Source organism: Gracilinanus agilis, chromosome 6 (assembly GCF_016433145.1).
Source record: "Gracilinanus agilis isolate LMUSP501 chromosome 6, AgileGrace, whole genome shotgun sequence".
NCBI classification, from domain to species: Eukaryota; Metazoa; Chordata; class Mammalia; order Didelphimorphia; family Didelphidae; genus Gracilinanus; species Gracilinanus agilis.
The window spans coordinates 269,958,520-269,983,595 of NC_058135.1; the positions used below are offsets into that span (position 1 = coordinate 269,958,520).

The 25,076-nt window shown below is 40.9% G+C and overlaps 1 protein-coding gene across 1 annotated transcript in view; it reads left to right on the forward strand.

The window, feature by feature from the left end:
* Positions 1 to 5,053: 5,053 nt before the first annotated feature.
* The window catches only part of LOC123252574 (transmembrane protein 263-like), a 388,334-nt gene continuing 368,311 nt past the window's right edge, over positions 5,054 to 25,076 (forward strand). The window contains exon 1 of the mRNA XM_044681860.1: positions 5,054 to 5,140. Coding sequence (XP_044537795.1) covers positions 5,054 to 5,140 — 87 coding nt within the window. The remainder of the gene's footprint in view (positions 5,141 to 25,076) is intronic.

The window sequence follows — 25,076 nt, forward strand, 5'->3', positions numbered from 1 at the left end:
CACACACACACACACACACACACACACACACACACACACACACACATACAATCACTCCCTCTCCTATTCAATAAACTCCAGTGACCACTTATCACCTCCAGGATCAAATATAAAATCCTATTTGGCCTTCAAAGCCCTTCACAACTTAACTCCCTCCTGTCTTTCCAGTCTTCTTACACTTTATTTCCAACTGCAGACTCCACAATCTGGTAACATGGGCCTCTTGCTGTTCTTCCAATGAGACACCCTAGCTCTCGGCTCTGGGCATTCTCACTGGCTGTCCCAGGTGCTCTCCCTGCTCATCTCTGCCACCTGAGCTTCCCTGGTTTTCTTCAGTTGCAGCTAAATGCCATCCTCTACTGGTAGCTTGCCTTATTCATCTTAATGCTAATGGTTTCCTTCTGTTTTTTTATCTCTAATTTATCTCACTTATATCTTGTTTATACAACATTGTTGGCAGGTTGTTTCCCTCTTTAGACTATGAACTTCTTGACTATAGGAACTATCTTTTGCCCTTCTTTATATACCAGCAATTGGCACAGTACCTGGCATGTATTAAGCCTTTGTTGCCTGAATTTGAGCTAGAATATAGGCTAGGCTAAGGAAGCGGGGTCAGTGTTCTCTACTCACTTTGCCTGAATTCTAGTCTCTATTATGCATATCAATCAGCAGTGAATCTTTTGTGTTCCGATGCTATATTTATTTTTTTGTTTGTTTGGGTGTTCTGTTGTAACCAGAGAAAATTCCTTTCCCCCTACATTTGTATATATCTTGTATTTTCTTATCAATGAACATGTTGTGTCACTCCAAGTAGAAGCACACAGTTCCTTGAGGGCTAGAATACCTTGCTTTTGTATTTGTGTCCCAAGGGACTAGAATTGTATTAGGCACATAGTAGGTGCTCAGTAAAGAAAGACAATTAATCGATAAAGCCAGTATGTTAGAAGCAGATTCCAACTGAGATCATGTTCTAGCCTCTGCCATTTGCCACATTGCCCGGCTTCTCATTTCAAATACCCTTTTTCTTGCATATATGATACTGTCACATTTGCTGTTGTATTAAACAAATTTGGTGGATGTGAAGCACCTCCTACATACGAGGCACCCTACTGAAGGTCAGGGATCCAAAGATTCCTCATTTGTAAAACCTGTACTCGTGGCTGCCAGAGACTTAGAGAATAGACCTGGGTGATCCAGGGCCTGAAAAGTACAGAATTCTTGACTCAACATTTTCTCTAACCAATCCATGTGGAGAGAAGAGGAATGATGAATCCTGACTTATGTTATTCATGAAATTTAAGACACAGTGCCTGGGGGCAGCTGGGTGGCTCAATGGATTGAGAGCCAGGCTCAGAGATGGGAGGTCCTCTGTTCAAATCTGCTATGTGACCCTGGGCAAGTCACTTAACCCCACCTGCCTGGCCCTTACCACTCCTCTGCCTTGGAACCAACACTTGAATCATTTCTAAAAGAGAAGGTAAGGGTTTAAGAAAAATTAAAGTGACTTATATCACTTTAGGATATTTGTTTATCCTAGCTATAGTAATAATAATAATTTTTAACTTTTATATATGACTTTTAAAGTTCACAAAACTCTGAGTAAAGGATGTTGGATCCTCGAAACCTCCCTGAGAAGTAGGCGCTATTATTTTTCCAAAGAGATGACTTTTTTCCTCACCAAAGCCAATTCCTCTGCTGTGCTCTTGATGCTATTTCTCTGGCAGATTGACCCACATTTTCCTCTTTCTGTAATCTTTTCTTGTTCCAGCAAACTCACTCAGATCTCCCTTTTCCTTGTTCTCAAACACCTTCCCCCCCACTTGACCTTCCCTTCTCCTCAAGCTGACATCCTACATCTTTCCTTTCATAGCCAAATTCCTGGAACAAGCTATCCATCCACACTACCTCTATTTCCTCTCCTCACTCCTTCCCCACCCACCCCACACACACCCTGCACCTATGATTTTATTAGTCTCTAGAATTCCCAGGATGGAAACTCCCTTTATGAATGCACATTAGAGATCCCTCTATACTTTATAATCAGACAACATTGCCTGGGATCCTGAGAGGTTGAGAAGATTGTGTATGGTGTCAAAGCTGGTACACCTCAAAGATGGAAGCCAGATCTTCCTGATTCTAAAGCCCTGCTCCCTTCCTCTAGATACAAGCACAAACATATAAGGCTACAGAATGGAACTCAAACTGATCTCCCAGATTCTCATATCTGACATTACCTGGTTGTTTATTTGTTTTTGTTGTTGTTGTTCAGTCCTGTCTGACTCTTTATGACTCCATATGGGGTTTTCTTGGCAAAGAGACTGGAGTGGTTTGCCATTTCCTTCTCCAGCTCATTTTACAGATGAGGAAACTGAGGCAAACAAGATGAAGTGACTTGCCCAGGGTCACACAGCTAGTAAGTATCCAAGGACAGCGTTGAAAACATCTTCCTGACTCCAGGCCTAGAGCCCTATCTACTGTCCACCAAACTGTCTCTAATATTTATAGTTTATTATTTTTAGTTTCTAAGTATCCAATATTTGTAACTAATCTGACCTTCCCATTCCTCATTCACCTCCAGCAAACTTTCAAACAACTGAAAAACAAATTCCTCCAAATATTTCTACATAGTCAAGCAAAAACAAATTCTCATGCTAGTTATGCCTGAGAATTTGTCCTTCACTGCATTTTAAGTTCACCATCTCTGTCAAGAGGCAAATGGCATGTTTCATCTTGATTCTTTTGGGTTTATAGTTTATCGGTGCTTTGATCAGCATTCTAAAGTCTTTCCAAGTTGTTTTTCTCTGTATTTATATTGTCACTGTATGTTCTCTTAGTTCTGCTCTATTTTCTTTCCATCAGTTCATAAAAATCTTTCTGGTTTGCTTGGAAATTGTCCATTTCATCATTTCTTATGGTGTAATAATATCCTGTTTCATTCATATACCACACTTTTTTTTAGCTATTCCTCCTAAGAGGATGATACCCCTTTAGTTTCTGATTTTTGACTACCATAAAAAGAACTACTATAAGTATTATTGTAATTATAGATCCTTTTCCTCTAAATTTCTTTGGTGTATAGGCCTAATAGATGGGTCAAAGGGCATGCACAGTTTGGTAACTTTCTGAGCATAGTTCCAAATTGCTTTCTAGAATCACCAGACTGATTCAAAGCTCTCTCAACAGTACACTAGGGAAGTGGTGCCAAACTCAAATAGAAGTGGGGTTTGGGGAGCTCTTATGGCAAAGAGGGACCCTAATTTATATGTGTATTATCTAGTCCTCTCCAATCCTCCAGTCTATTGTTGATAGAGCTTTAAATCAGTTTATTTTTTCCATTGTAGGATTATACTGGGTTTTGCTGGATAGGTTATTCTTATTTGTGAGTCTTTATCTTTTGCCATGCTTTCTGCTTCTTTTTGATGATAGCTGCTCAATCTTGTGTGATCCTGACTTTTGATTCTTCAGTACTTGAGGTTCTTTCTGGCTACTTGTCTCTTTAACCTGTGAGCTCTGGATTTGGACAATATCATCCTTGTGAGTCATTGTTTTGGAGTTTTTTCCAGAAGATGACTGGTGGATTCTTTTTATTTTTACTTTGTTCTCTGGGTCTAAGAGATACACAGTTTTCTTTTGTGATTTATTGGAAGAGGATATCCAAGCCCTTTTGGTCATGGCTTTCAGTTAGTCTGCTTCTTAAATTTTCTCTTAATCTCTTTTCATCTCAGTTTTTTTCTTATTTTTTTTATAAATATAAATGCTGGCCTTGGAGTCAGGAGGATTTGAGCTCAAATCTTGCTTCAAACACTTAGTTGTTTGTCACTTTGAGTTGTGACTTTGAGGCAGAAAGAGTCAAATGCACCTGAGTTTAAACTTGGCCCCAAATACCAGTTTTATGATCCTGGATAAGTTAACCTCTGTCTTCTGTGTAATTAATTTCTGTACCCTAAAACTACTCTTCCCAGCACCCCACTCTCCTCATATTACGTGCTGACGTTGGGAAGATATAAATTTTGGTGTAGCCCTGCCTCTCACGCTTTTCTCTTCCTGACACAGCTTTGTGGAGCAGGCCTTTTAAACAGACAAGGAGAGCCGGGTCATGTGGTCTTATTTTGTTAGATAATTACCTTTTGTTCCTTTACTTCTAGTGATTATTAATAAACTTTATAAAATATAACACTTGGAGTATTGGACATTAATTTAAATCCTACACTTCCTTAGTTTCCTCAGTCATAAGATAGGGATAATAGTAGCACCTACCTTACAGGGTTGTTGTAGTGACCCATTAATAAACAGTTATTAAGTGCCTTCTATGTGCTAGACACTTTGCTAAATGTCAGGGATACTATAAGAATTGAAAGATAGCTTCTACACTTTAGGAACTCATAATCTAATGGAGGAGACAACAAGCAAATAAATATATACAAGCTATATACAAGATAAATGAGAAATAAATGAGAGAGGGAAGGCACTAGAATTAAGAGGGGTTGGGAAAGCCTTCCAGTAAAAAATAAATTTTAACTTGGTCTTAAAGGAGTCCAGGGAGGCCAGTAGTCAAAGTGGAAGGGAGAGTATTCAGGGAACAATCAGAGAGAGTGCCCAGAGCTGAGAGATGGAGGGTCTTGTTTATGAAGAACAGCCAGGAGGCAGGGTCATTTGATTCAAGAGTACATCAGGAGAGGTGTAAGAAGACTGGAAAGGTAGGAGGAGGCTAGGTTATGGAGGGCTTTGAATGCCCAACAGAGCATTTTGTCTTTGTTCCTGGAGGCTTTAGGGAGCCAGTGGATGCGAGACCGTGAAGAATCCAGGGTGACTGGGGGACAAGGAGAATGGTGTTGCTCCCAACAGTCATAGGGATGTGTGAGAGGGGAGAGAGTTTAGCAGGAAAGAGAATGAATTCGGTTTTGTGGCATATTGCACTTAAGCCAGGTCTCCTGGACATCCAGTTTGAGATATCTGAAAGGTAGCTAGAGATGTGACATGAGAGGTAAGCAAAGAGGCTGGGGCAGGACAGGTAGATCTGAGAGTCATCCACACAGGAAGGTTAATTGAGTCCATGGAAGCTAATGAGATCACCAAGAAGTTCTTAGAAGGCAAAGAGAAGAGGGCCCAGGACAGAACCCGGGATGCCTACAGCTCAGGGGCATGACCAGGATCAAATGTGATCATATTTATAAAGCATTTGCCATGGTTTCTGGCACAAAGCAGGGGCTTAACAAGTGCTTGTTCCCCCTCTTAAACAAGTTCCCCAACTTCAAGGTATCATTGTCCTTCTCTGTGAAGTGGAGATAATAGCATTACTTGCAGGCTGCTTGTGAGGGTCAAGTGAGATTGCCTACATAAAGTGCTTTTCAAATTATTCAACATTATATAAATGCCAGCTGTCATCCTCTTCCTCCTCCTCTTAGGTATGGCGCTCAATGTTCCATCTCTGTCCTCTTCTACAGGCCAGCTGCTGTGTTTCCATTGCCCCTTCAATCCCCTGTGCCCAGTTTCCTTCAAAAGTCACTTCCCACAAGGAGCCTTTTTTTTAATCCTTTTCCCTCCCAGATGCCACATCAGGGAACAGATTCTCCTCCAATGAGTAGTTTCTCTGCTTATTTATTAAGCCCCTTTGGCCTTAGGATCTCAGGGATTACAGATGGAAGGGCCTTTAAAGATCATTAAGTCTAATCTTCTTCTTCTATGGGGCCTAGAAAGGGCAAGTGATTTACCCAGGGTCACACCATGCCAGCTAGTATGTGATATAGGCTGGATCAGAAACCAGCTCTCTGTTTACTCCAGTCTTCCTTCTCTGTAACCCAAAGGACTGAGGGTTACTTCTTTATCCTCACATCTTTCTGTGTCTAGCACAGTGCTTTCCATGTGTGGACACCTACTTTGTGCCAGGCACAGTGTTGAGTGCTGGGGACTGAGACAAAGAGAAAACAAGCCCCCGAGTTCTCCAAGGCTCTGCTTGTGGAGCAAAGTATAGAAGACCCAAATAGTCCCAGTGGAGCCTCAGTGTGGGCTGCCTCAGGAACCAGGCTCACAAACTCTGGAGAGCTTCATCTAAGGGGGCCACACAGATAGGCTTCTCCCCTCAACCCTACAGCTGTACTCAAAGACCCTCTCTTAACTAGTAGGTGATGATGAAATTGTGATTCTCTGAGAACTGAAGGAAGCTCATTTCTCTAGTGTTTTCCAATTGACAAAACACTTAGCTCATAAAAGCCCTGTTAAGTAGGTAACGCCAAGGTTTCTATCTCTGTTCCAGGGATAAGACAGGTCCCTTCCCTCTCTCCATGTCTGTGCTTCTCTGAGACCAAGCCTAGTGAAAGGAAGCAATTTTTCCACATAGCCAGGAAGGGTCAAGACCAGGACCTGAGCCCAGGTTCCTTTTACCTCCTCTGTACCTCCTCACAGCACATTTCCTCTTTGGGGCATTCCTTCCTGACCTCTAGCATGGTTTCCTAAATCTCCTAGGTGTATTTGTGGCTCTGTGAACTTTATAGGCACAATGTTTGAGCATGTGGGGCTGCTGCTTGGGTGTGTTGGGGCGGCTGTTTTTCCCACAGTCACTGCCACATGGTGGTATGCTCACTTCATGACATGACACATGAAAGATGCTGAGATGGCTGCTGAGCAGCTGGTTTGGCAAAACTTGCTTCTTGTGTCCATATGTAGATCTCCATGAATCACAGGTGAAAGTAAATAAATCATTTGAAAATGTCTTGGCTTCAGAAAAACTCGCAGGGCCAAACCAGAGATGAGGAGGCTCCTGTCCCTGAGAGGTTGGGTAAAGACGGTCAAATGAGAGAACAGTATATACTGTTAGGAGATCCACAGTTTAAGAGACTTAATTGACTTCTTAGGAAGCTTTGGAAGAATTGGTTACGGAGAGACATTAGTCTGACTCACTAGTCAGTCTGGACTCAGAATGTCAGTGGCCAAAAGGATGCTAGAACACAGACTGTCAGAACTTGGAAAGATCTGAGAACGTGGAGTTCCAGAGGTGGAGAGCATGTTAGAGGCCAGGCAGCAGGAAGTCAGCCATGGACGGCATCTGAGAGCCGGGAACCGACAATGCTGGGGCAGAAATTAACTTTTCATCCCTATCCAGTTGGGTGGGGAAGAAAACAAGCTCAGAAATGGGAAGTGACTCCCCCAAGGTGATGTCACTTGGGGAGAAGGTGATAGAATCAGCTCTCTGGTTTACTCCCTCTGTGGTGATCTCTGCCATTCCCCTGGGCAGCAGTACCCTGTGAACAGTGTTGGAGGGAGACTTTTTTGTTCGTTAACCTTCTTCCTCTGAAAGTGAGTTCTGGAGTTTTATTTCTTTGAAGATTGATGGTTCAGAACATAGGCGACTCTCCAACATGATTTATTTTATATCCTATTTATGAATTAGGACATGTTTATAGTGAAAGGATAATTTAGATGAGGATTAGGCTACTGGAAAATATAAAGGGATAATTGAATCTCAAAGTCTATTAAACACTGTTGTCTTACATCTTGCAGCATGGCATTTTATAATAGGGCCCAGCCCAACTTCTGCATTCAGTTTCTTCCTACCTGTTCCTCCCTTTCTTCATTACATTTCAGGAAATTAGATTTCTTCTCACTTGTTCTTTCCCTCTTTTGGGGTCTGGGCAATTGGAGGAAGGATCATTAATCAGGAGTTACAAAAAGACCATTGATTTTATTTTTAGGAAAATTACATTTTATTTTATTTTTTAAAAACCCTTACCATCTGTCTCAAAATTAATTCTTTGTATTGGTTCCAAGACAGAAAAGTGATGAGTTAGACAATGGGGGGAAGGAGGGGAGATTTGTCCAAGGTCATATAGCTAGGAAGTGTCTGAGGCCAGATTTGAATCCAGGATCTTCCATCTCTAAGCCTGGCTCCTGATCCACTAAGCCCTTGAAATTACATTTTAAATTAGCATGGTATATAATAGAAAATGTATTGAATTTCAAGTCCAAGGACTTGAATTCAAATCTTGGCTTCATTACTTACTACCTCTCTCTCTGGGTATTAGTTTTCTCCTCTGTCAAATGAGGGCCTGGAATAGCTAACATTTAAGATACTTTATGGGCTTTATGATCAGAGCAGGATCAAGACCAATGGGTGGAAGTAACAGAGAGATAGATTTAAACTGGACATCAGGAAAACTTCCTAACAATTAATGCTGCTTTACAGTGGAATGGACTATCTTCCTAGGAAGTAATGAGTCTTCAAGTAGAATCAGTTCTGATGTAGTGGGGTCCCTTTTGCATGTGTTTGTTGAACAAGAAGGCTGCTGAAGGTCTTTCTATGTCTAAAATTTGGTGATGCTCTGAGTGACTGTTCCATGAGCTAGATGGGCACCCCTTGGAGATAAGACTGCCAGAGCACCCTCTTCTGTTTGGTCCAGCAATGGGATTTATGAAGAGAGAGTTTTCTTTTCAAATTGTTTTATAGAACAGCTGGACGGATTCACAGCTTCATCAATGGTGCATTGATGTATCTTTTCTCACAGCTCCTTCAGCATTTGTCATTTTCCTTTTTGTCAGCTTTGCTAATCTGATGTACGTGAGGCAGAACCTCATAGTTGTTTTAATTTGCATTTTTGTAATTATTAGTGATTTGGAGCATTTTTTTTCAGAGGGCTAATGATAGCTTGGATTCCATCTTCTGCAACTGCTTATTCCTATCTTTTGACCATTTATCAGTTGAAGATAGCTCTAATTCTCATAAATTTGAAATAATTCCCTATTTATCTTAGGAATGAGAGCTTTATCCGAAAAACTTGCTGCTAAGATTTTTTTTTTGGCTCTTTATCTGCTTCTCTTCTAATTTTAGCCAAATTGGTTTTGTTCGTATGAAATTTGTTTTAATTTTGTATAATCTCAAATTTCCATTTTACCTCATGTGAACCTCTCTATCCCACTTGGTCATGAACCCTCCCCCAATCCATAGATCTGAGAAGTAATTTCTTCATTGCTTCTCTAATTCGTTTGTGCTGTTACCCCTTTATATCTAGGTTGTATACCCATTTGGAGCTTGTCTTGGTATGTGGTGTTCAATGTTAGTCAATACTACTTTCTGTCAGACTGCTTTCCAGTTTTCCCAGTGGTTTTTGAGAAATAGGGAGTTCTTGCCTCCAATGTCTAGGATCTTTGGGTTTGTTGAACACTAGGCTGCTGTTCTCATTTGCATCTGTACATCTAGTACCATCTCTGTTCTACTCATTTCTTACAAAATTGTTGGGATGATTACTGTGTTGTAGCACGGTTTTGAGATCTGGCACAGCTCGCCTTCAAAGATGTTTTCCCTGATTGGCCCATGTCCTCTGAAAAAACCCCAGGGAGCTTCTGCCTTGGAATGTGAAGAACTGTCTTTGCCCAGGAGTTTGATCACTCATAGCCTCCAGTATCTGGTACTTCATGGGGAAGAGCAGTTGAACTTGTTCTACTTGACCCAGAGGGTCAGAAGAAACCAAGTATTTGCCTGAGTGAGGACTCGAGTCTTTCTGATGACTCCGAGTCCAGCACTCTATCTACTATGCCACCTAAACCATTTCAGAGCTGGCCGGGAGCCCAGATGTCTTCTAGTCCAGTCCATTACTGAAAAAGGATTTCTGTGGTCAATGAGCCTGACTGGTGCCCCGGCTTCCCTTGAAAACCTCTGGTGAGGGAGAGTAAACTCCTTTCCAGCTCTGAAATTACATGATTTTAGGTATCGGAAAGACCTGAGTTCAGGACTTAGGCATATATTTGATGTCTTTGTTTCATCTCTGTAGCCACGTAAGCACACTGTCCTCCCAATCATTCTGGGAGGTTGGGAGGGAAAGGCTTATTTACTCTATTTTATACACAGAGAAACAGAGTTAGAGAGCTGAAGGGCCTTACAGGAAGGTTTGAGCTACAATCTGAACTGAGGTCTCCTGACTTTAGGTTGAACTTTCTTCCTGTTAAACTTGTCCCTTCTAGAACAAGAAGCATTGGTGGCAGCTAAGGGAATTGTGAGTAAAACTCTAGAGATGGACAGGAAATCCTAAATTCATATCCTGATTTAGATAAATCTGTGCGACCCTGGTTAAATCACTTAACTTCAGTTTGCCTCAGTTTATTCATTTGTAAAATGGGGATAATAATAACAAATGCTTCTCTGGGATGGCTGTGAGGATCAAATAATATATTATATATAAAGCACTTTGCAAATCTTAAATTTGAACATAATCCAGTGTCCCCAAAGTCTTGGGACAGCTTAAAGCTTTGAGAGCTTAAAACTCATGAAATGATATGGCATATATGAATGGTATGATTTCTAATGTAGTACAAAATACAGTTATCCCTTCCACATTGAGACTTTCCATGTGGCAATTTGATATACCACCAGTTGACTTAAAAAATTAAATGGAAATTTGGAGGAGGTTTGTAGAAGCCATAGGAAGACCAGCAGATGACACAGAAAAAAAATTTAGAAATTTAGAAATGTATACAAAAATGAATAATATGGAAATATTTTTTGTGCGATAATACATGTACAACCCAGATTGAATTGCTTGTCAACTCTGGGAGGAGGGACAGAAGAAGAAAGGGAGACAACACGAATCATATAAATTTGGAGAACTTAAATATTTGTTATTAAAACAAAGGCAAAACTAAAAAGAAAAAGAAATTCAGAAGTGTAAACTTGATCCAAAATTTACAGTAAGGTTCTATAAATGCTGCATAAAAGAAAAAGAAAAAAATTCGGACTTCTTCTTTGGTACAAAGGGAGGGCCAAAAAATTTTACACACATTTTCCAGATCATGGGGGCACTGTGCTCCTAACACCCTGCGATGTGGAAGGGATAACTATATAGTTGCTTTTTTGGTAGACAAAGTGGAACTTCCAAATAAGTTCTTCATGAGAGAATGACTAGAAGCATCAGATCAGTCAATATATCAGTAGCAGATATTAACAAAAGTGAAACAATATCATGATAGCTCCCATTTCTCTAAACATCGAAGGTTTATAAAGCCAGTCTACAGAAGAGCAGAGAGTACAAGCTTCTCTTTCTATGTGGGTTGCAGGAAGGCATCCCAGAGCAGTTCAAAACTGTGATTTCAGCAGTCTGGGGAGGTCAGCGGATATGGAAGAGGCGCCTGCACCCTCAGCACTTCTGGGACTCAGCCCTGCTCTCCCAGCTACCAGGTGGCGGAGGAAGGACTTAGACTCAGCCCCTTCTGACTCCAAGGCTGGTCCCTAGCCACTGCCTGTCTCTCGGTGCGAGCATCCTACAGTGACACACTCATTGGTCACAGAGCTAGTAACCCTCTAGGTCAGGAGTCACACTCAGCTTCTAGGACTCTGGATTCCCCTGATCTCCTCTCCTCGCTCCCCTCCTCATGCTTCCCTAAGCATTAAGCATGTGTTGGTTTGTGGTGGGGTTTCAGTTTCCTGTTTCCATCCTGATCGTTATCGCTATATTTTTATTCTCCCTTACAGTTGGAGAAAGCAGGAGGATATATTTCATCTGTCCTTGACTCTGTTTATAATCACAAATATGAAAGGAAGAAAAAGAGATTGAGTTTATAGGGCTGGTTCTTTGTGTCTCCTAATTTATCTCTCTCCGGCAGCAGTAGGCCGAGCAGGCTTTCCTCTTTGTTTCAGATGTGGAAAGCTGAAATATGAATCGGTGTTGATGAGAGAATAAAGGAATGAAAGGGGCATAAATCTTATCTTCTCCCAACCCCAGCAGATCAGCTCCCCTGAAGAAGGGGATTATGCTTCTGTAATTAACTGCTTTGCAGCCTTTGGGGATGACTCGGGCTGAAGAAGAGTTGTAATTAAAGGCAGGCTGGGTCCAGGAATGATTACAAGCTTGTCCCTGCCCTGATTATAGGGCCAGACACACTTTCCCAGGCTCTGGCTCTCCTGGTTACAGAATTGGTTATTCAGCAATGGATTTTAAGAAAGGGGTGTATTAAGCCAGGAGAGGCTCATTTACTAACAGGCTGGCCATGTTCAGAAGAGACTTAGGGTACGTATGGACAATGATATGCAGAGGTGTAGGGCTCTGGTGTTCTTGTAAGGTCATGAGATCATAAGGACCTTAGAGATCATCCAGGCCATCCCCCATAGTTTACAGAGGAGGAGGAAAAGTGACTGGTCCAAGGTCTTCCAGGCAGTAAATGGAAGATTCAAACTCAAGATCTTTGGATTGATGATCCATTGTTCCTTCCCCTGCCCCACACTGATTGCCTCCTTCAAATCTAATGGAAGATTCACTATGGTAGAATTTAATGATATTCAGGGAATTTTGAGATTCAGCCTTGGTATTGACACAGTTGCAAGGGCAAGACATTTTACTCTTGTAGGTCTCAGTTTCCCCCTGTATCAAATGAGAAGGTTGGATTTAATCAGGAGTTCTTACCTTTTTTGTGTGTGTCTTGGACTGGTCTAACCATCTGATGAAACCTAATCCTTCTCAGAATAATAATTTTAAATGCATAAGATTACAAAGGAAACAATTATATTAAAATGCAATTATCAAAATGTTAAAAGAAATTGATTCTTGAAGTCTATCTATCAACCCCTGTAGCTCTCAAATGAAGAGCCTCTAGATTAGGACACTTTCTAACCATTCTATGAGCTACATTCTTTTATTAAGAAAATATATTATATTGATATCTTTTCATACTACTTGCATTTCCCCTTATATCCACCCTCTAGTATTCTTTCCCTTTCTTCTTCTAATAGCTATCCCTTAAAAGTTTTATTTTTTTAAGAGGAAGAAAAGAAAACATTCAGTAAAGCCATTCAACATATTGAAAAAATCAGCTTTGATATGCCATGTTTCACATCCATGGACCCCCACCTCTGCAAAGAAAAGTGGGAAATGTTTTCTCATATCTCTTCTTTGGCACCAGGTTGTTTTTTTTTTGTTTGTTTGTTTTTGTTTTTGTTTTTTAAACCCTTACCTTTCTTCTTGGAGTCAATACTGTGTATTGGCTCCAAGGCAGAAGAGTGGAAGGGTAGGCAATGGGGGTTAAGTGACTTGCCCAGGGTCACATAGCTGGGAAGTGTCTGAGGCCAGATTTGAAACTAGGACCTCCCATCACCAGGTTGTTTTTTATAAATTGGTAACATTTAGTTTCAACTGTCTCATAGTTGTTGCATTTTGCGTTTTCATTGTTTTGTCATTGTATATATTGTTTCCTGGCTGCTTATTTCACTTTTCATCAGTTTATGTAAGTCTTCCTATGCTTCTCTGAATTCATCATATTGTAGTTTCTTGCTGCACCTTTATGTATCACAACCTGTTTGGCCATTCCCCAGTCAATGGGCATCTCTGTTGTTTCTGGTTCTTTGCTGCTACAAAAAGTGCTGCTATCTATATTTAGTGTATATGGAGCCTTTCTTTATGTGAGTGACCTCCTTAGGGTCTGTGCTTAGCAGTAGGATATCTGCCACGGAGCTAGATTCTAAGGCTCTTTGGGGCTCTGACACCCTTTGTTCCCAGGTCTCTCCCAGCTCTAAAAATCTTATGATTTTGCACAGGTTGGATCCTGTCCCCTGCCTCTCCCAGGGCCTGAACAGCTTGACCGGTGTACCATCGTGTGAAGAGTAAACATAAGATAGTTAATAGGTGTCCAGCAGTGATATGTACTTACTAATCAGGCTGTGCAGTTTGCCTAGTGATAAAGGCAACGTGTGGCTTCTGCCCAGGCAAAACCTAATGGGAAGGTCTGGCACAGAGTGTGGATTTTGGTCCCTCAGTATTTTTTCCCCTTCAAATATTTGTGCCTTCCTCATTATCAGTCCTCCTACCAGCTGGCATGGGAGTGTCTGCTGGACAGTGGACATGTTTGCCAATCCATTTACTCAGCCCCATGGCCAGAATGAAAAGCTTGTTTAGCTCCCACACTTGAGACATTTCCAATGTGAAAACAACTGAAACCACTGTTTCAATTTCAGAAACGCTTGCTGGCAAAACTAATGTTTGTGAGTGAGAGAAATGTTTAGGCAGAAATGCCCACTGATGGTGGTTGTGTTTGCCTTCCCAAAACAGCTGCTTTCTTTCTTGCCTTCGTACACATGGCTCAGCATCATCCTTTAGTGTTCTGATGGGTACCACAGCGACAGAGCTCAGGGAAGCCTTTTAGGGAAAGGCAGACTGTGCAGCTCTTCCTTTGCTCTGGGGGTAGACATGGTACAGATGACTGGTGTTGGGGCTTCCTCATGTATGGGTGGTACCTACCAAAATCCTACCTATTCTTCAAGGTCGCTTCTTCCAGGTTGCCTTTCTTGACTGCAAGGTATGTAAGGTTAATCACTTGTGTCTGGGCTGAAGTTTCTATAGCCATAAATGTAATAATACCTGGCCCTTCCTTCCTTTAAGGGATTTTTTTTAGATAAATGAGATATTGGTGACCTTGTGCAAGCTACTTTCCCTCTCTAGACTACCATTTTCTCGTCTGTTAAATAATGAGGTCAGTCTTTCAAGTCTCTTTTGGTACTGAGATTGAATGCACTAAGTTCTGTTTTCTGTGACTTCTTTCAGTTCTGACTTTGTGTTCCTTTAATGAGTGTCCAGTCAAAGTCAACTTCACTTACCCTTTGAACTTTAGGACAAGGAGCTAGATCAGGAGTTTGAGATTGCTGGGGGAAGGTCCATGAACTTGAATGGCAGAAAAAAATTGCATCTTTATTTCAATTTAATTGATTTCTTTTGCAATATTATGTATTTTATTTTATACATTATAAGAACACCTAACCTTTTTTTGTTATGGGCCCTTCTGACAGTTAGTGTAGACCACTTCTCAGGATAATGTTTTTCATTCATTCATTTATTTATTTTAGAAAACTTTTCCATGGTTACATGAATCATGTTCTTTCCCATCCCTCCTCCTTCCCCCTTCCTGTAGCCAACAAGCAATTCAACTGAGTTTTACACGTATCATTGGTCAAGACTTCTTTCCATATTATTAATATTTGCACTAGGGCGATCCCTTAGAGTCTACATATCCCCAATCATATTCCCATCGAACCATGTGATCAAGCAAATGTTTTTCTTCTATGTTTCTGCTTCAGGATAATGTTTTTAAATGCATCAAATCAAGTGCATTTTAGGAAGCCAATTATGCCGTAGTATATTTATCAAATTATTTTTTAAGTCCACAAATCCCCGATAAGAGCATCTGACTGAAGAGGATTCTCAGAAGGGGTATCAATGGGCTACCGGACACTGCCAGAGGTGCCAGTGACAAAAGGGTTGAGAGGGAAGAATCCTAATCAAGAGTAGTTGCAAATGAAGGACCCAGACAAGGAGGCCCTTCGAAAGCCACACAGCACAACTCAGGCCCTCCAGACCTCAAATCACTAACCTCAGCAGTCTCCTGAGGACAATAATGTATAGTTATAGCATTGAGGGAAGTTGTAAGGATTAATTTACAGGATGACTATATTTCACAGAAAGGGGCTCTTCTTAAACACTGGTTGTTTTACATTTGTCAGGCAGACACTCTTCCCTTTCCCCAAAATCATTGCTTTCGAATTTCTTGAAACAAGAGATTCAACATGGGAGTCAAGTTGCAGCATGGGAATCTGTGGCCCTAAAGAAGAACTCAGAGCATAAAATGCCCACTTGGGACACAATTGCTGCCCTGATGGCCGTGTTTGTGGAATACTGAACCTAGAAAGAGAATCTGGAGACGTTTCATGGAGGGGGAACAAGGCCCTAAGTCAGTAAGAAGCAAAGCAGGGCTTCAAAGTGGAAACGCTAATTCTATTCATAGAAATTCTCTAATTTTACTGATGTTGTATTTCAATCTAGGCAGCCAAAAAAATGGCGTGTGTTGCATGGAATGCATAGGAAGTGAATGACAGGGGCTCCCCAGGCCCCACACTGTGCTCTCTGCACCCTCACTCACCTCCATGTCTGTCCCTGGAGACTGAGCCTGCTAAGGCCCCAACCCCTCTAGGCTTGCAGCATCCCCAAAACTTAGGGACTGAAATTTGCTCAGCAATACAAATGAAATCCTTTTCAGCCCTCCTCTCTTCTCATCCATTTACATTTTTAAATTCTCAATCTGTTTTTCTTTGGTTCTTCTTCCTTCCAGCAGAGAAGGGAATGTCAGTGAAGGACTAGTAGCATCTTGGAACCACCAGAAAAGGAGATGGGGGAGAGGGAAGGGACTAAGCATTTATTAAATACTTACTATGTGCCAGGCTCTGTACTAAGTATTTTACCAACATTATCTCATTTGGTCATCACAACAACTCCGGGGAGGGGATACTATTATTATCCTATTTTATAATTGAGGAAACTAAGGCAGAAAGAGGGTAAAGAGTTTGCCTGGGGCTACATAGTAAGTATTTCTGATCAGCTTCAAACTCAGGTCTTCCTGGCTCCAGGCCTCGGTTCTGGGTTCTGTGGTTCCCCTAGAAGCCTTCCATGCTCTAAAAGTATTTAAACCTGGCAGAGGCCATGCCCTGCAGCAGAAAGCCACTGGCTCTCTGTGACCATCAGCAGATCTTATGCATCCCTGGGCTTCTGCATTGGGAAAAACTGAGATGAGATGATCTTGAAAGTCATGTTCAGTTCTAATGTTTCAAAATCTTGTTAATAATGTCCCAGACAGTTCTAACATTTTAGGTTCTAAGGCAGTTCTGATGTTCTAGGTTCCATGGTCTCTTCCAGTTTTGACATGACATTTTATTTCTTAAAATCCCTTCCAGAATGAGAAGTGTGTGTTTTGGGCTCTTATGTCCTTCCCGAGCAGGGATTCTATGATGTGCATTCCTATCTCTTGTTTAGCTCTAACACTTTAAATTCTATATTCTAAGGCCTCTTCTAATTCTGATACGTATTTTGTATTTGTGTTCAGGCTATCAAGAAAAGTCAGTGTTTAAAGTTCTAAATCCCTTCCAGTTCTGTTACACTATTCTATATTCTAAGATTCTCTCCATCCATGATTTTCTTTGTTCTCTGTTCCCAAGTCTTCTCCAGCTCTGATATTCTATCTTTCAAAACCCCTTTTAACACTGACTTGACCAAAGTTGAGGGGGCTGCCTCTCAAATTCTCTCATTAATAAGACTAAGGAACTGTGAGAGGTGTTGGTGGTAATCCTGTGGGATAGGAATTTGGGGGTTATTTTATTCCACTGTCACCTTAGCTAAGTGGCATTTAGGGTTGCCTTGGGTCATTTTATTTTTCATTTTTCTTTAGCAAGAAGCTCAGAATTTTCCATTTTGTCTTAGAAGGAGCACCATTTTTTACTGGGGAACATCAGCCCTTTCTCTACTTACATAATGAATTGGGGGGCCAGGATGGTATGTTCTCACAGTGTCATTTGGGGGGCTCTTGATTTTCTGTTGATAAGTGAATCTGGATCTCTTCTTACCTTTGCGAAAGAGGTCTACTACCAGAATGCAAAGCTGAAACAATCATCTGTGTCATTTATCCAGGAATAAGGGGGACTACAGAGAAGCTTTGAATCTACCTGATATTCATCCCAAAATATATCTTTGCGGAAACAAGGAACTAGAAGACCATTAAGAAGGACATGTTGGGATTGTCTTTAGGAAAATGATAATTTCCTCTTGAGTCACAGTAATACAGCTCTCATGTTTTAAAAAATTCCACTGGTTTCAGAAGAAGACTCCTACCTTCTCTGAGCCCTAAGAGAAGTCTCCTGGCCAGATTCAGATACTTTCTTTAGAGGCAGCTGCGCAAAGATTCTTCTTTGTAACCTGGGTTCTTGAAAGCTACTTCAGAGAAACACAAGCCGAGCCAGCTACAACTAAGCTGCAAAGACTGATCTCCTTGCTGTGCTGCAAACACAGCACTCCCCTGTCCCACCTCTGTGGCTTTGCACATCTGGAATCCTAAGCCCCCCTTCCTTCCACCTTAAAAGTTTCCGTAAAACTCAGTTCAATTCCTGCCTCCTGCAGGAGACAATGTCCAGTCCTCCCAGCTGTTCATGCCTTCCTTCCCACTTATACTGTATATAACTTGTATGTGCCTAGTTACTTATTTACATTTTGTCTCCCCCATTAAGAGTAGCTAAGTGGCACAGCAAGATAGAATGTTAAGTGGGGGGCAGCCAAGTGGCTCAGTGGATAGAGAAGCCTGGAGATGGGAAATCCTGGGATCGAGTCTGGCCTCAGACACTTCCTAGCTTTGTGACCCTGGGCAAGTTACTTAACCCCCATCACTCAGTACTTGCCACTCTTCTGCCTTAGAACTAATACATAGTATTGATAATAATTCAATCCAGCCTCACATACTTACTAATTCTTAACCCTGGGCAAGTTGCTTAACCCCAAATGCCTAGTCCCTAGTGTGCTTTTGCCTTGAAACCAGTCCTTAGCATCAATTCCAAGACAAAAGGTAACGGTTAAAAAACAAAGCAAAACCCTGCTGTTAAGTTTTTGTTGTTGTTGTTTTTTTAACCCTTACCTTCTGTCTTAGAATCAATATTGTGTATTGGTTGCAAGGCAGAAGAGTGGTAAGGGTAGGCAATGGGGGTTAAGTGACTTGCCCAGGGTCACACAGCTAGAAAGTGTCTGAGGCCAGATTGGAATCTAGGACCTTCCATCTGTAGGCCTGGCTCTCAATCCACTCAGCCACCCAGCTGCCTCCTGTTAAGTTTTTAAAGGCTCATGTTCTACACCAATCATTGTAGTCAACCATTTGGTTTCTGATGATGCTCTGGTTCCAATACAGTTTATTTGCTGAATTCTCTAGGATATTTTGAAGTCTGTGTTTGTAATATGGGTATTTGTTACATGTCAGTTCATGAAACTAATGTATAATGTATAATTCTAGCTACCAGGTTATTTTTCAGGTTCTTTATATATTACATATGGGCTGTTGTTCTCTTGCATGATCTGCATTGATCACCGAGGGCAGGCTTCTTAAGGATAATTTTTCTATAATTTGAGGACACTGACATGGTTCTGAATTGACTTCATAAACCCTCATTCTCTTTCCACAAACAGTTATGTGACTCAGGCATTTGTTCAGTGTTTCTTTTTGGGGATAGATTATTGGTAGAGTTCATGTGGATGTCGTCTGCAGAAAGCCTTTTGATTCCATTCATCGAATGGAGAGAAAGTGCTTTCAATTCCACTGGACAGGTCCAATGGCATATGCTCATTATCAGCCTCGCTGTTTCTCTATGAAGTGATGTCTACTTGGACCAAAAATATCTCTGTAGATTTTTAAAGAGCCATTTAGTATGTATTATAAGAATGTCTATCATTCTTTTTGGTAGGTGAAGAAAAGTTCATTTTTTAAAATAAATTTAAAGTGATGGGCCCTGTCTTCTTTTAATTCTCTTTGATAGTTTTATGTTTGATTAATCTTGCCTGAAGGAGGAGACCAAGGTGTTTGTTGTAAGCATTGCCTTCATCTGTTACTTCTGTTTAACCTCTAGATTCAAACTCTTGGAACCTTCAATCTCCATCTTCATCTGCAGCACAATAAGAATTCTACACTTACAGAGTCTATATGACATTTTTAAAACATTAGAGGGAGACAACATGAAAAGCCATTTGATGTGTCTTTTGGTGAAGTCATATAGCTTGATGTCTTCCATGTACATCATTATTGAGAAGACATTTTGGTTCAATTGCCTCTTTTATTCAGAAATCTTTACTCACTTCATTAGGAAGAAATGATAATGAATTAAAGTAGACAGAACCATAATGGTCTGAAACTCTCCTTGAAAAATACCTCACGTTATATAAATTATCTTTAACATCTTCATGGGCAGCATCTTTTCAACAAAGAAGGGCTTTCCATATTGTTATCAGCCACTCTAGCATTTTCACTATACTCGAGTTCTGGTCTCTATTTTTTCAGTACAGGAATCAATCATGAGACTGGGACCAAGGCAGAAGCTTGACAATAACCAATAAAGAAACTATTGATATCATGGTCTTCTGGAACAGATTGTTCAGTGATTCCCTTCTTCTTCTGACTTTTGGGGATAGAGCTCTCCCAGCCCTTCCTTGGATCTTTCATGGTGGTCCTGTAACTCTCCTTTCTGGAATTATGGCCAGCCTGGCCTTAAAGTCATTTGCTTTTCTCTGAAGCTCTTTCAGCTGACTCATGGCTTACCTGATTAAGATGTGGCATTGGAGACCAAGTTCTCTCAGTCTTCTTGAACTATGCGACATCCCTTTGATTGCCAGCCCTGATATCACAATACATATCTGGTAAAGTCCTAGTCCTTTCAGATAAAACTCTAGAGAGGAAGCCAGAAGGTCTTAGTGTATTAAGAATAAGACAGAGAATGGTCTCTTTTGAGGCTTATCTTTCTGGGGACTCCATTCTGTTCATTTGAAGAAATGGTTATGAGGCGCCTATTATGTACATAGAACATGCACTATGAGCATCTAAGGCTACAAAGACAAGACAGACATAGCCCCCCAGCTCAAAAAACTTAATTTCCACTATGAAACTGCAAGATAGGAAGGGTCTCCTCCTCCTCCTCCTCATCATCATCATCATCATCATACTTTAGAGATTATATCATAGTTTATAATCTTCTCCCTTCATGATAGCCCCGGGAGGTCATTGTACATGTAGTCATAACCCTATTTTATAAATGAGTCTCAGAAAATGTCTGTGGTTAGCCCAAGATCATGCAGTTAGAAAGTGGCAGAATCAGGAATCAAACTATTGATTCCTACTTCAATGCTTACATAAACAACTATAGTCCAAAATGGGAGGTGGCAAATGTATAGGAAAGATATAATGTGTTCTGAGAGCTTGAGAAGGAAACTCATCTCTGGCTGTAAGATCAGGGAAATTTTGCTGGAGATGAAGATTCTGAGTAGGGCAGATTAGAGTGAGACTGTAGAAAGTCTTAACTGCCAACCTAGGTGTCAGACCTCTACCTAGCAGACAGGAGGTTGCTGCTGAGGGTTTTTGTGATGTGGGGGTGTGGAATGCAATGAAGGGGGTAGAGACTAGCAGGCTGGTAGACTAATTGGCATCTCAAAGACCCTTCCAACCCATGACTGAGCTGCCTAATCCTTCATTCTTTTATTCAACAAGAATTTATTAAGTGTCTCCTGTGTGTAAGACATTGTATTAGCCCCAAGTGTGTAGGTGCACAGTAAATGCCTATTGAAGTGAATTTATAGAATTTATTTTTGGTCCAGACCTGTGTTTTCATTGTTGTAGAATGTTCCCAATACGCAAACTTCCTCTCTGCCACTTATGCCCCTCAAGAGCTACCTGGCACCATCCAAAGGTAAGTGGCTCATCCAGAATCACACGACCACTGGGTCCAAGCAGAGTTTGGACAGAGGTCTTCCTGCCTCTATGTCAGGTCCTCTGTCCACTGCACCAAGAGAATTGAACGTCTAACATTTGTCGTGTCTTTGCCAGGGAGGGGAAAATATGAGCATGAATGAGATGTCCTTTCCCCAAATGAGAGGTCTCTTCTCCCTTGAAGTTTCCAGTACCAGGAATAAGACACAAACATGTCTAACTAATATACAGTTGCAAGAAAAGTCACTGAAGAAGTGCAAACAGCTTGTGGTAGGAAGTCTGGGGGAGCCCTATTTTCCATCTCTGTGGCTACCATGTTTCAGAGTTATCCTCTAGGGGTCTCTCTTTCTGTTTAGATTCCAAAGTCTTTTTTCCCATTCATTCACTATGTGTGTCCAGAGCACTTAAGGCAAGATCTCTCAGACAAGCTTATTGGTGACTTCTCAGATGATTTTGTTTCTGGGTTGATTTCATTCTGATTCCCCAAAGATGTCTTGAGGAATTTCATGTACACAATTGAATCTTAATTTCTGCTTTTCTGCCAGCCCTCTGCATTCCTGAAACATCCTCAGAATGGATAGGAAATAGGTCGAGTACAATGAGTTTTGGCTTCCTCTAGGCATCCTTTATGCCTAGAAAATTCCTGATGTGTTGAGAGTTTGGCTTTGCATAAACCTGCTATTGATTTCCTCAGTCTGTCTCCTCATTTTTGGCAAATATGCCACAGAATACCAAATGCTAGCAACGAGACTAACCAGGGCCTGAGATACAGACCAGAGAAGGATACTCCTTGACTTCTTCTCATCAGGGAGGATTCTGTAGGCTCCTGCATCTATCAGCCAATCAACAAATATTTAAGTGCCTATCATGTTCCATGGAGCAGTTAGATGGCTTAATAGATAAAGTGCTGGGCCTAGAGTCAGGAAGGCTTGTCTTCTTGAGTTCAAATCCAGCTTCAGAACTTAACAGCTGTATGACCATGGATAAGTCTCTTAACCTATTTGCTTCAGTTACCTCTTCTGTAAAATGAGTTGGAGAAGGAAATGGTAAACCATTCCAGTCTCTCTGCCATGAACCCCCAAATGGGGCCATGAAGAATCTGGCACAACTGAACAACAATGACAGCCATGTGCCAAATTCTGTACTGTAGGAATAAGTTAGAAGGCCAGTAAAGCACAAACCTTTGGTTTATGAAAAATTAAGTTTATTTTTAAAAAGAAATAAAAGGAACTGGTAGGTATGACCCTAAATCTATTCAAACTAACTCTGCCCAACTGTCTAAATCTCTTTGGAAAAGAGAGCCTTCATTTTCTTCTGTAGACCCTGCTTAATCTTCCTATACTATCTAAGACAAAACCTAATGCTATCTGACTTAATCTTAACTTAATACTAATAATTAATAGGGAAGAAAGGAAAACAACCTCTGGGTTTAGCTTCTGTACTAAGTAATTCAAAGTTATAGGTGGGAAGCTTTGCCAACAAAATTCTGTTAGATGGATCACTGCCAGATTAAGACTGGTCTCAGGGAAATTAGTTTCTTCTAAGCAGACCCTCTACCTGGATGTCAAAGATTTTCTCCATTAAAATCCTTACTCTCTAGGGAGAATCTCTTAAAACAAAACCTTCCTTCAGCTTGATGGGAATTGTAGGCAGAAACAAAACCTCCCTCCAGCTTGGTCAGAATCCAAGAAGGAAGTAAAGTTCGGATATTTCCAGTTGTAGACCCACAATTCCTTTCTACCCAGAATCCTTTCCCAGTGCTTCTCTCAAAATTCCCTTCTTTCAACTAACCCTAGAAATCAGACTATCCCTAACTTATTCCTATAATACTAAGTGCTGGTGATAGAAATAGAAACTTGAAGCAGTTTCTACCCTCATGGAGCTTATATTCCTTTGGGGGAGCCAACATGTACATAAATAAATTTATACAAAAAAGTTAAAAAGTTAATATTAGGTAAATTTTGGAGAGAGTCCCTGACAGCTGAGAAGCCATGATCAGGAAAGGTCTAATGTAGAAAGTGGAACTTCAACCAATCTGTTAGAAAAACTAGAATTTCTAAGAGATACAGGTGAGAAAGAAGTGCATCCCAGGTGTAGTAAACTGGCTATGCAAAGATGTGAAAATGGGAAGTTGAGCATCATGGGCAAGGAACAGCAAAATCAGTTTGGTTAGTCTATAGCAGGGGTTGGCAACTTTTTTGGCTGTGAGAGCCATAAACGCCACATTTTTTAAAATGTAATTTCAAGAGAGCCGTACAGTGCTCACAGTGCTGCTCCTGTAATAGCGCCTAAAAAAAAAATGGACTTCATGGCTCCTGCAGAAAGAACCATATCTAGCTCTCAAAAGAGCCAGATTTGGCTCGAGAGCCATACGTTGCCGACCCCTGGTCTATAGAGTGCTTGAGAGTAATAGAAGGCTGAAAAGGTAAACTAGAAGTACACGAAAATGCAGTGATTCAAGGCTCCATGAATCTATATCAGCTGGAAGAATGAGTGGAGAATGGAGCAGGGTTATTTTTGGAAGTAGAGGGAAGAAGGTAGAGGTTCATTCATGGGACAAGCAGCTGAACTATATGAACTCTAAGGTCCATCTAACTCTCTTGGACTGGGTGTCAGAAAATCTGGAGTGTAATTCTGGCTATTAAAAAGACTGATAGACTTGGAGATAAACAACCAGATTTTGCAAACACAGAATGTTTGCTTCTTCCTAATTGTGCAACCTTTCTGAATATCAGTTTCTTAATGTATATATGCAACCCCCTGCTTGTTCTGTTCTGCTGGGGACCAGGAATTAAAGAGTACGTGAATGGATTGTCCAAGAGGTTGACCCTGCCCATAAAGCTTTGGAGAAAGTTGAAGAATCATGTCCAGGAAGCTTCTACAGAGACCTTAGAACAGATGAAGGCAAGTGGTGATAGAAGAAGTGATAAAAAATGAGCTGAACTAGGCTAGGCTGGCATGGGAATTGAAAAGACAGTAAGGGTATAGTAGGCAACATGGGCTAAGGACTCTAAAGCAAGAGAATGTCAAGGATAGTGGAGAGTGCATTTTATGCAGGGTGGAGCAAATAATAACCCAGCAAGATTGAGTGCCTACCAATACTTGGCCCTCATCAACAATAGGGTCAAGCCCTTGCCCAGCTGTGCCCCTGCTAGTTAAATAGAAAATGATAATTTCATCAGATTTCTAAGGTCCCTTCTAGCTCTGACATTCTGTTCTATTTTTCTAAGTTTACTTCATCTCTAGCATGATTTGGGGAATAACTTGCTCCAAGTTTCAGAACTGGTAAGTATCCCAGAGTGACAAAATCTTGGGATAAAAAGAGACATCAGTGGGATCAATCAATACCTAAGTCATGATTTGAACTCAATGCCTCTGACTCAAATCTAGGTCTCTTTCTTCTTTACTGAGATCTTCTTGGTAGAAGGCGGTCTTCTTTTTTCAGGTGATTTTATCAGATTTTTATATTTAGAGGGTAGAAATGGCCCTATCGCATCTGAAAGACTCTTAGTCTGATTAGCAACAACTCAAATTTCTATAACATTTTTGGGTTTACAAACTACTTTCATTCAAAGAAACAACTCGATGAGATTGAAAACACAAGTATTATTGTTCCCATTTGACAAATGAGAAACCTGAGGCTTTGTGAAGCGACTCTGGATATAACCAGCCATCCCCAAATAGCCATTTTTTTATGCTTAGTTCCTTCTGATAATAATGATGATAAGAGCTGGCATTGATAGAGCATTTGAAGGTGTGCAGAACATTTTTTTTTTTCATTTTATCTCATTTGAATCTTAACGGCAGCCCTTTGAGAGGGGTATTCTTCTTACCTC